We start from the raw sequence: 12893 nt of genomic DNA, 5'->3' as shown, positions 1-12893 counted from the left end.
CCTGTATCTCACCAACGCCAGATCTAATACCCATGAAACGGATGACCTGTAGATACATCTCATTGTAAACCGTTACATTTTAATCATCGCGGAGACCTGGCTAATTCCAAGGATACCCGATGCTAGTGGTCGCTCTCTAAATGGCTTTCTTACTCTGATTGGTGAAGCCCTCCTATTTTGTTGTGATTTTTTATTGACAATAAAGACCATGAATTCAACTGCAAATCTGTGTTCTGTTTTTTTATTGTATTTATAAATCTATAGTGGTTATTTTGTTGGTCATTTATTCTCAGTCGGTAAGAATCTCATATCAAGGTCAGTTTGACCGTTAGGGGCTTTTGAGAAGGTACAACGTTACTCCCAGTTTTCCACTTCGCAAGTTATTCTGGTCCCCATTTAACTTGATAACCGAGGTATTACCGTACTGTCCTTTCTTTCCACATATCTTCCAAAATGTCTCAATTCTGTCCTCCATCTTTTGATATCTTTCTTCCATTATTTATTCTAGGTTTTTAACTCCTTCTTTGACCCTACGTTTGGGTCTTTCCAGTCCATGTATTTTCTTGGTTTGGACATTTTCCATTGCCAGATGATAATTGTTTAATTGTTGGAAATAAATCAGTGAAAGCACTAGAGAGTGAAGGAAGGAAGTTCATAGAGCAAGTGGAAGAAGCATCCCGTCTCATGATACTCTGTAAGTTAAACTTGGGCTCTCCATGGTGTTGCGTACGCGCTTCTATGATACATTTTCCAGTTTAAATCCAGATGAATTGTAGAACAACTGGCGTTGTTTATTGTTGTTTTCAAAGAAGAATTGACTTTGAGTTTATGGCCCAAAATAACAGTAGATGCATTTATAACTTTAAAATTGTATCTTAAATTATAGAAGACACATTTTTTAAAATGTATTTAAAAAAAGTATAAAATCAGAGGTGCTTGCACCAAAATATTGTCTCATCTCATCTCATCTCATTGGCTGCGCCGCTTATCCTCAGTAGGGTCGCGGGGGTGCTGGAGCCCATCCCAGCAATCATCGGGCAGTGGACAGGGGACACCCTGAACTGGTTGCCAGCCAATCGCAGGGCACACAGGGACAGACAACTCACTCGCTCATTCACACCTAGGGACAATTCGGACCGGCCAATCCACCTGAAATGTGGGAGGAAACCGGAGTGCCCGGAGGAAACCCACGGGGAGAACATACAAACTCCGCACAGTCAGGCCGGGAGCCCACGACCTCAGAACTGTGCCGCACATGCGCTAACCACTGCGCCGCCGTGCTGCCACCAAAATATTGTGTGAAAGATAAAACACTGACCGGAAAATCATTGGTTGCGCTCTGCCCAGTTTGGAGGATAATGCCTGTTTGTGATACCACACCAGAGCCATCAACATTAAAAAGGTCTCTGCTAACACCAGCCACTACCTCTTTGACTTGTTGCCCCCAGGTAGGCGCTACAGGTCCCTTTAACTAAGACTAACAGGCTCAAAAATGGTTTCTTCCCCAGGGCGTTTGGCTATGTTGTCTGATATTTCATAGTTAGGTTCTCTCTCTGGGTTCTCTTCACACAGCTGCTGAAAGGATTGTCCAAAGGTGGGAATACTTTGGGATTCAAGCGGCTCGTGTTTTCCAAAAAATAAGTCATTTTCTGTGTATCGGTGCACAGGGAGGTCAGCGCTCTAAATGAAAGCATGTGTGATTGTTGTTGTAGTGCACGCTTCAAGTGTGACAGTGCTTCATACAGCGGGATGCCCTTGTGCCTTTTTCTTCATTTGAGAACTCGTTTCAGGTCTTGTGAAAAACTCTGGACTGGTGATGTGTCAATATTTTCGCAAATGCAATATGATCAGCTGGTAATGAATCATATCTTGCTTTATAAAACCTTGGTGAGACTGCATTATGAAAAGAAGGGATTGGAGCATTTTTTTGTCATCGCATGGTTACAATGACTTTATTTTTACGTTGAAGGAACAGTGTGTATTATTTAGTGCCTCCTAATGGTAAAAAAAAACTGATTCATTTAAAAAGATATATTGAGTGTAATAACAAACAAAAATACATGAACTATCATATAACTATGCATTTCTTAAATACTCCTCAGTCCAAAAATTCGATTTTCTTTTTAACATGATGGTATAATTGTTCGATCACTCAGAGGGAGCTGACATCTTTGTCCACCATCTTGCTGCTACGGGTACCACCAAAAACAAAAAAGCGTGCGCAAAGCTGGGCGAAAAACATGAAAATAAATCAAATTATAATACGGTGCAATTTGGTCACTGAGCCTCCGTCGTTTGAATCATTCCTTGTTTGTAGCACTCGATTTCGGTTAGCACCACACAGTACAATTACATCTAATGGCAAAGCATTACACATTGTCTACTGTATTTAAATATACCATTGAAAATACATTTGTAAATTAGGAATCGTGCAGGTAAAATTTACATTTGTATTTTCTTGACATGGACTATTCAATAAGGCGCATATTTAACATTGAAAATATAATATTGCTTTTTATGAAAGCCACAGGTGATGCAATGTGTATTGTATGTTATGAAATTCACAATTAAGGAACAAAATCGTTGTTTCGCAACGATTTAATTAGGATCAGTATTGTCAAATGCCGCCGCCTATCAATGCATAGGTCCAGATCATCTCTGAAGAGTTGGATGTTTCCACTGGGAAACAACGGCTACAAGTTGATGAAGGTGTTTGATCAGAGTCACATCAGAAAGCTCCTACTGTGCTTGGTAACCATGGAAACTAGTCCGTCAGTTTCATTTGGGGAAGCAAACCCCTACACCAAAAAAACTGGCCCGGAGAGGGATGTGGACCACCAGGCTGAACTTGCCCAAAACACACCACAGGTAGTGGGGCTCTGACAACCCTGGCGGTCAAGGCATCTGTAAATCTTAAACATTATTTTTGGAACACAAAAAACAGCCATGTTTCCTTGTTATTTTTTAGTAAAGAAACACAATGTACTCTATAAACATGCTGTTTAAAATCCAACATGTTACATATATATAATAAAAATCAAATCCTTATTATTAGTATACAAAGCAAGTAAGCACCACCTACCAGCAAATATTCAACAGCTGTTTCCCTACAGAGCAGATACTCTTCTTTAGGTGCAAGTTTTTTTTTTACTCTAATGGCCCCCTAGACCTGTTTTTTTATAATGAAATTTATGTTTAAAAAGACTGAATCAAGACGGAAGCTTGGCCTGACCAGAACATGATTGACGGATTGACATTTTAGTCCCGACAGGCTAAAATCAGTGTCAGGTCTGAATTGTGTTCAGCATAAAAACTTATCTCTAGCCTGAAAGTGTCAACAAAACATTTTCCTGCTTGCGTAACGCTTGTTCACTTTGGAGTTGTTTCAAACATTTTGGAACTGAATCATCACAACTATATTATTTCCTTGTTTATCGACTGTTGGCACTAACACTTTGCTGGATTACCGCCAATAAGCCAGTCACAGTTTGTGAAACTGGTGACGTGGCTCATAACTCGCTTGCGTCGTTTCAGACCCCAACTCAAAATCTGATTGGCTACACCAACTTCTCTTTCCAAGACTGATTGTATGGGCCAGAGCCTGCAAATGTCATCCTGAAGGCGTTCGGAAAAAATTCTGAGCCTAGCAAAAAGTAATGGATTGGTTAGTTAAATGCTGTAGCCAGCAAGGCGATTCTCCTGGTGAAGCTCACTGTCCCTTGGGAGGCAGGAATAGAGGCAGCATATGAGAGGAAACAGGCGTATTATGAAAACCTGGAAGCCAAGAGCAGGGAGGAGGACTGGAAGAAGACAGTATGCCCAGTTCAGGTGAGGTGCAGGGGTTTTGTGGGCTCGTCAACCTCTCCTGCCTGCTCAGAGACCTTGGATGCTTAGAAGCTGGCAACTGGAGAGAAACAAAGGAGCTGTCAGAAGAGGCAGAAAAAGTCAGCTTCTGGCTGTGGCTGCGCAAGAAAGATAGGAGCTTGGGGCCTCTGAGCAACATTTAGGGTATCAGATGGGTTTGCAGGGAGACTTGCCAGCCATCGTCCCGCCACTGGAAGATTTGCACGGGTTAAAGAAACGAAACATCAACACCGGTGCTCCCCAGCTGATGACCCAGCCAGGGCCAAGTGTTCAGGGTACACTAGCTTTCCAAAGGCGCTGGAGGAGGCGCATCAGGCATAAGCCCCCGGCAGGAACACCACCATTCTGTATTTCCAACTTAAATATGAAAGCATGAATCTAGAAGCAGTAAAACCAGGGAGAGGCAATGAAAATAAGCTGACAGACAAAAGGATGTTGTGCAAGGTATTAACTGAAAAGCGTCTAATATTTTTGCAAGGCCTACTTTTCAATTTTTTATTTGTTAACACAATACAAAATGTTGAATATATTCGGTTCCTTTTCACGCTTGTGTCTCACATATTCCAAGAAAATAGTTTGAGTTTATTATCTATCAGTTTTAAGCCAGAAATATGGCAATATTAGATCTTGGGGAGATAATACTTGTACACTGTATCTGAAATACAAGCTTTTTCTCCCTGCTGTTTCTGCTAAAATTGACTGAAATATTGGTAATCACGTAAATCAAGTAATAAATTGACTTAAACGACACAATACTGCTTACAGTGTGTTCGAATGTATGGACTAAAACACATGTTTCGTGGTGAGGTCTCAAGTCCACTTTGGGTCGGACCAAGCCAAACATCTGCAAGCCGGTTTGTTCTTTTACTACGGGAAAATGAATACATTTTGTGTGGAAGTGGATTATGCTGACTAAGGGTGATGAAGGACATCTTGCTTCTCTGCTTGATCATTCTGATTGAAACCATTTGCTTTAGCGTCCCCCAGATGGACACAAGCTTCGCCCACGTGTCTGCACATTGGTTTTGGTTACATCAGCAAAGATGGAACTGCTTTGAAAAAAAGTAAATCGTATCTGTCTTCAATAAATGTGAGACATGATCAAGTCAAAACATGTTGATAAAGAAAATGTATTTGTCTTTGGATTGACATTGCCTTCCCATCTAGATATCATTATAATAATGTTAATAAGGCTGGAAGATGATACACACATTACAACTCAAGTCAATTTTCATTCATCTTCATGACATTTCCGAACAAAACTATCTGTATTGCATCTGTATTGATCTATCCTACCCTGCATTTACTTGAATGAGATCAAAACCAAATTCCATAGTATCGCCATTCCCACTGATTGCATGAAAACCATTATTTGCAGACTCAAGTAAGTCAGTGTAATGTAATCATTTGAATCTGACGAAAATATTCAAATGTTGTGGTTTTGCTGGATTTTTGAGGTGCAATTTGTGGTTAAATATTAAATTGTGCAACTTTTGCCACCGCACATGAAGAGGGTAGTTAGTTCCCAATATGTTGGGGCTCTAAACACATGTTTGTCATTTGAGCTGCGGTCCTGCCCATCGAACTCTCTCAAAGGTTATGGGAATTTGTTCAAAAAGGCGAGACTGGTTTAAGCGCTAATATTGTTTTTTGATTACATTGCTGTTTAACTTGTTTATTTCAACAAAAACACAGCGCTGTGATTATGCAAGAACCTATTTTTTATTTATTCTAGATCACTTCATGAACACACTTTATACATTTTATTATAACAACTCTAAGAAATTCACATTTACACAAAGCGTTTTACACTATTAGTGTGTCAATACAGTGGCACATATCCCTTTGTGGTCATTATCATCATATTAATACTGAGCTATGAGAGGCTATCACAGTGAAGAGTCACATGACGTATTCTATTTCCTCCCAGCCATGTAAACACAATCCACATTAAGCAAAAAGAGAAAAACAAACAACCCCCAAAAAATGACAAAGCTCGCAGGCACTGCGGTGCGACTCTGAACATAATAGTCTAAGAAGTGCTCCGAAAAGAATTGAACAGGAAAACATTTACATGTAAAGAAGCAATGACCAAACGATCACAATTTGAATGCATTGTAAACTGTTTCAGTAATGTATTGTTTGTTTTTCTTATATTGCCTTGATAGGAGACAGATTTTCAAGGATGGAGAATATTTCTGGCAAATTTGTCTATCTGATAAGATTGTGTAATTTTTAGCATATTGAAATTGGTTGTTTTTTTTCAATATGTTTCTTGCATTCGAAGGTAATAAAATGGCCCCTCTACATACCAGATTAATTTGTTCCTGGATGGAGTCTTGTATCTAGAATTCCTTGAATCTCAAACCATTTTTTCCCAAGAGAATTAACTGAAAACCAATTAATCCGTTCTCAGTCTACCAAAAATCAGTCGGGTTAACCCTAACTCTAATAAACCACATATTCCTGATCACTAAAACACATTCAAATAGTAATTGAACATAAGAATAATGTTATAAGATAACTAGGATGATAGTGTAAGTTAATTATGAGCACATTCCTTGGAGAAAGCCAGTGTTTCCTGAAGTAGGTGTATGCATGGTGGTAGAGGAATGAGGGAGGGAACGTGATAATAAATAAAAACACAACACATGTGCGCAGGATCAGGTTTGTATGAAGAAAAATGAATGTGCTAAGTGGGACAAGCTGATGCTGGCAGTTATGTCTTGAGCCCTCTAATGGTAGTGTCTGGAAATTTTCATAACTTGGATTTTATTTCTTGTGTCAGACAAGATTTGTACTCAAAAGACACATTGAATCTTGAATTTCTCTTAACTGGAGTAGCTCGTATGTAAAAGGGCCACTGCAGTTTAATCGTGCTGCCAGTTTATCAGCAGAAATACATCACATCTTTACAACTATTTTTAATAGATATTTGTGACACACAGAATTCAGCTCCAGATGTAAAAAGAATATTTTTCCAGATTTCCCAGATCTTTCTGATGCCTTTGATACAAAGACAGAGTGATGCTTTTAGATTTTTAGGGAGAAACTAGCCAATCCAAAGATATCTTCAACTTTCACACTTCACAAGTTCCTGCATTGTAAATCAATTTGAAGGAATAAAATACTAAAGATCTTGTTAAATGAAGATTGTTTTTTTTTCTTAGATAATTATCATCTGACTTTGCGTTTCTGTTTTTTGTTATTGAGGATTAGCAACAATTGGCTAACTAAGTGCTGCAAAATTTTGCAGGTAGGCTATGAAGGAGAACCACACATTATGAATAAAGGTTATGATCATTAGGGGTGGGTGGATCGATCATAATATCAATATCATCGATAGTAAGCAAGTACTTGGATTGGATCAATACTATTGGCCTGGGAGCTATACTCCACTCCTCCAGCAATTTTCTCAAAGCCACCCTTCTATATCAGATGCTTTATATGACAGACGCAAACAGGAAGCGCAAGGCGGTGTGAACTTTTTATACAACAACAGAAAAGGACCATGCCAGATTTGGTAAAGGGGTTCCCGACTGTAGCAAATTTATGTGAAGTGAATAAAGTTCAGCCTACAGAGAGAAACAATCTGCAACTAAAAAGGTAGACGTGTTACTGTTCCTGAACAAAAACCTGTATGCAATTTGTCACTATGGCAACAAGCCCGAAAGCGCTTGTTTGATACATTGCTTTATTTGTCTCCCTTGACTTTTGCTCTGTAAGAGTAATTGTAGTAAAAATTATACTTTTTAAGGTCTGTTTTTTACACTATTTTTCTATTCTGACTTTGTTTACATTTTCATATTTGTATTTTCATGACTTTGCGGCTTTTTAATTGAGCCTCTTGGCTTTTGTTTTGAACAAATTGTAATAGAAATATGTCAATGTTTTCATTATGTTCAAGTTTTAATTGTAGGTATTTGATACAAAAAATGAAACATTTTAGTGCTTAAATGTTGTGGTGAGTTTATCGTATAAAGAAACTAACCCAAGGTGGAGGGTTCAATTATTTAATGATCATGACATTTCCACCTAAAAGAATCGAATCGGTATTTACTTGGATAGGACCCGTACTAAAATGATTAGTATCGCCCACCCCTAAGGAGCATTGTTAAAAATGTCCTTTCTAACTTATAGTGTCATTTGAATTGATGTTTTTTTCCCTTGCGGTAATAACTCAAATGTAGCTGGAACATTGTGGCAATTATCTTTTGTACTGTCAGACGAGGAAGGATTATTCGAAGATAAAGGCATCTTCCAGAACGATGTCATTTCCTACAGCTGCCATTTGGAAGGGGGTTCACATTTTTATGCTGGTCTCTTCATTCAACGCTGTTACAGATTCTACTTGAATTCTGCACAATGGGATGAGGGTGAGTCACGCCAGCGCAGCTTCTTGACAGGAGTGTGATTCATATCCTCGCCGTGTGCGAGAGAGAGTGAGAGTCCATAGCCGCCGTTTGTAAGCTTGACCACAGCCATGCATGAACCACAAGCCCCGTTTAAAAAAAAAGGAGCAGATGGTTCATTGTACAGAACGGGAGTATCCAATTAAATAGCTCACGCTTCCTAGGGGTTCAGTCTCTCCATTAGGCTAGATATGGCTAGCCACCATTTAGACCATTATGAACTTCCTCGATTGCAGGTTTTGAAAAGGATTGCTTAGGCTGTACAGTAATGTGATTTTAAAAATGTGCACTTTCATAGTAGTGTCTTGTTTTGCTGCAAATGCAGCGGATGAGGTCTTCAAATGAGCTAAGTTTATTCATAAAGCAACGTTTATATTAGGTTGTAAGTATTGTTTTTTTTCTGTTTGAATGTGTGGTTCATTTGTGCGTTATATGTTCAAATACAGATTATTTGAGGGGTTGAGCTAATGTCTTTGCTGAGCTTCAGTTAAGTACACTTTTGTTAGATAAAATTGCATACTTGGAATTAGGCCTACAATGTTTAGTTGGCTGTTTTGTAATTGGAAACAATAAAATCGGAATAATTAAAACTGCAGAGCAGGGCTCTCAAACTCAAGGCCCGCCGGCAAATTTTGCCTCCCAAAATGATAGTTTACGGCCCCTAACTTAATATAAAAGATTTGTATTGGGGTAAGATTTTAGGCTTGGAATAAGTTGGACATAATCTCCCTTTCTTCCATCCCCTGAGTCCTCACAGATAAAAATCTAAAAAAATCGGGTTTGCTTCGGGCTCGTTCCGTCAAATCAAGTTAATTTGTCGGCTCAGGCTGGGTCGGGCTTTAATCCCCGCAGGCCTGGTCGCGTCGGGATGGATTTTTTAGTCCTGATCTTACCTATAGTGTGTATCATTTGACCACTAGATTTTTTTCTGCAACCGAAAACAAGTGCAAAAAGCACAAGGAAAAATAGAAACTACAGAGATTAAAATGACCATAAAGGAATTTTTTTTTTCAAATTGATTTCACACTATATTTTTCAATGTTTTTGTTTATGGGAATATGTAGCAACATGATGATGGACAATGATGTCCGCTTGCTCTAAGTAAGGCCCATGTTACGTAAAATGAATTATAACTGCTCAAACTACAAGCAAGTATATAAATGCACATCTATACGATAATTCATGTACTTTTGCGTCTTATTTTATATTCAAATTTTTGTTTTTGTTCTGAGTGTTTTTATTTTACCACTAAAGGGCAATAAATAGTACACAGTGTCCCTTTAAGTTCAGTCCACTCAGATTATGGATTCATTTATTACTGATTAATTGATTGTTTTAAATTTATTCTTAATGTTTTTTTAATTTTTCCTTAAATGATATTTTCTTTTAAGATGTTTTAAGATACAATATTTGAGAACAGAGGAACGTTTTCAAAAGCAGGTTTTTGGGAAAAAAAAAACTTATTTGAGCCAACTTCACCCATACCTTAACTCTAAATTTATCGTTGCAAATTGGAACTGGTGTTCATTCCTGAACTTTCATTAAGTAAAACACCATGCTAGACTGTTTACAGTTCAACAGTCCCTTAATCGCCTGGGTCACCGGATAACCAATTACGACGCAACTCAGGACAGCTTTTTCCACTGTTGATTGTTACTGGCCTGTTAGTAATGGTAAGAAGACACCTAGAAAGATAGACTGCACTTAAAAAAAAGTCATTTGTATTGCTGTTATGGCAAAGTATTAGTCTTTGATCTTTAAAAGGTATTTATATATGTCACTGAAGGGGGTTGACATTAAAGTGATAAAAGGTTGCCTGTGAAGTGAAGCGCTTTCATATCAGTGCATCCATACAGTAAATGTCAGCAGCTGCCGGTGTGGATAAGACACACAAACCAGCAGAAACCTTATGAGTGGGTGAAGTATGTCACACTTGAGCAGTAATTGCTAGCTGCCCACCACATTTAACTAATGCACCTCGCTCTCAATGATGACGGCCCCAAATAGAAGTCCACATTTTGCTTGTCAATCATTCAGTGACTCATCTTGAACGAGGTTGAACCTGCTTTGCAGGTCTTTATAAAGATTTTTCTTGCAAAAGTGGAGGCAAATTGCAACAGGGAAAAGCATAATACCGGCCCTGGATATTGTATGTTTAATCCGAGAGCAGTTTTCAGCCTTGTCACCACTCTTTGTGATAAACACAATGCAGTGGAAAGATGGTCTTTTTTTTGTCTAGTCTGCTTTTGTTTTAAAACCAGATGCATCACTACGGGATGTTTGAAAGTTGAAGTCTGAAGCTGTGATTTGTAGTGGAACACTGGAGGTAAATTTTCCGACCCGTTTGGGAGTTAGTCCATTGTAGGATTTTTAGCAATAGAAAAGCAAATTCCATAGGAATTCAAGAAGAATTCAGATGAAGTAGGGTTAGCTACATGTTTTATAGCTGTAAAAACTGTGATCAGCGTCTTAGCTCAGGTTTAATCAAATCACACGCTCAATGCGTCGGCAAAATCAAATTAAACATTCTTTAAACTTCAACAGCGTAGTTTGTCCCCACTCCAGTAAAAAACTATAAGCAAGACCAACGTGAGTCTGAGATCCTAAAAGAAGGTGCGTGTTTTGGACCTTCCAGGCACCTGGTGGGTTTTCAAGGCAAATTTCTTGTAGAGTGGGCACAAAAAATAGAATGAGTCAGGAAAATCAGCTTGTGGAGTATTCACTAAGATGCACTTTTTTCTACATAAATTGGTAGGCTACGAGTCCAGGCACGTGGTTCTAAAAGACTCAGCATGCAGAGATCCATCTATGACAAGTCTTGGGGACTAATTCCAAGTCCACATTGACCCCTGCTGTTGTCTTTAATGAAGAAGATCCAATATAGGTGACCATTTTCTCTTCTTCCCCCTTTTTCCTTCATGCTTCAGAAGGAGATGTGATGGACTCAGAACCACCGTCCACCCGTACCACTGGAAGGAAAAGATAGAAGGAAATGTCAGACTTGATATGACAAAATCTTCCCTGAAGCTAGCTGATTAATTCAAATGTATTTGTGTCTTCGAATCTTGTTTGTTTTGAAAAGTAAAACAAACATATTGATTAGACACAAGTTTCTAGAAAAGGAACTGTTATTCAGCCATCTCCAAGTCTTTTTAAGGCGCTTAATGACATTCCATTTTGTTTTGACTGTAAGGCTAACTAAATAATTGTATCCACTGTACCTTTGAATAAAAAACATACAATTAATTGTAAATCATTATCACTAACATTGTACTAATGGAGAACCCTATTCAAATATTTACAGTAAATTGACATCTACTTGATGAGTGTTCTATCTTCTAACGATAAACATTCATTCATTTATTTACAAAAAGCAAATCCTCATTAGGGTTACCAGTCAATCATCCAACATTCTAATTGTAGACAATCATGAATCGCAGTGATATTTTTCTGGTACTGGAAACAAGGGGAAACAAGAGTTCCCGGGGAACAAAACGCACACAGGCACACGGAGAACATGCAAACTCCACACAGGGAGACTAATTGTCATGATCACTGATGTGAGGCACCTGTCTGTCTGGGACCCTCAGCTCTTGCTAGGCCAGCGCTCCGACTCTTACTCCCTCCTGTTTTTGGCTGTCGTATGGTTGCTCTAAGTAAGGCCCATGTTACGTAAAATGAAAAGACGTCTCTGCTCCTCCGTCCCAGAAACCGACCTATTTTCCCCGCCTTCGACATCGCCATCGCTCGCCACAGAAGTGCCACTTCCGCGTTCTGAGCGATCTGCTCCCCGCGACCGACGATCACCGGATCGTGGGTCTGGTACCCTTTGCGTCTTTCTAAATAAAACTAAGAGAAACAAAGGCAATTGGGTCCTGTCTCCGTTTCTGGTTCCTGACACTAATAGCTGGAAAGACATACCCCTCAGTATGAAAACACCATGCAAAGGAAAGGTTTTTTTTCCAATCTGTAAAAAAAGGAGCAAGTAAAATTGGGATTTTAATGGCAACTTCTTTTTATTGCCATTGTGAGTGTGTACACATCACTAGAACTCTACGACATTATCCGTTAGAGGTAAAATTGTGGAGAAACCGGCAGGATTTGTTGTTAAATGTAATGTAATTTTGCCTCATTATTAAATGGTGTTAAAAGATTGATTGATTTTGTTTTCTTTTTTTGCAAAATCGTCGTTTTGAAAGTGATTTTGTTTTTTACACTTCTGATTGTTCTCAGCTCAGGGATGCTGCTGGAAATGTGAATTTCCCTTCGGGGATGAACAAAGTATCTATCTATCTATCTATCTATCTATCTACAATTGTCATTTCAAATCAGGTAATCTGACCACACTTGTGTATAGCTATGCCATACATTGAACATTAACTTCCTACACTCTCATATTTGTAGAGATTTTTTTTAAATAATGTGTACATGTACGACATGTTATTCCCTTGCTATGACTGCAGTTTTCAAACTGCTTTAAAGTGTTCTAAAATATGAATACAATACATTTTACAATATTAAAGCACTGTCCGTAGGTGATTCCTTGTGTATTTGTTTGAACTTACATCTCCTTTTTAGATAAAACTTTCTCTTAAAGGCTCTTTTAAAAAGTGGTCA

General features: G+C 38.6%; 1 protein-coding gene across 1 annotated transcript in view; it reads right to left on the bottom strand.

Annotated features, from left to right (window-relative positions):
• Nucleotides 1-5567: 5567 nt before the first annotated feature.
• Nucleotides 5568-12893, bottom strand: part of ngfra (nerve growth factor receptor a (TNFR superfamily, member 16)) — a 64671-nt gene continuing 57345 nt past the window's right edge. The window contains exon 6 of the mRNA XM_088331977.1: nt 5568-11245. Within this exon, the coding sequence (XP_088188103.1) occupies nt 11193-11245 (53 nt within the window). The 3' untranslated portion in view covers nt 5568-11192. The remainder of the gene's footprint in view (nt 11246-12893) is intronic.

Source organism: Urocampus carinirostris, chromosome 1 (assembly GCF_059441175.1).
Source record: "Urocampus carinirostris isolate Australia breed hairy pipefish chromosome 1, RoL_Ucar_1.0, whole genome shotgun sequence".
In the NCBI taxonomy this organism is placed as follows: domain Eukaryota; kingdom Metazoa; phylum Chordata; class Actinopteri; order Syngnathiformes; family Syngnathidae; genus Urocampus; species Urocampus carinirostris.
The sequence above is the reverse complement of the archived record's forward strand: the minus strand, read 5'-3'. Positions and strand labels throughout refer to the sequence as shown.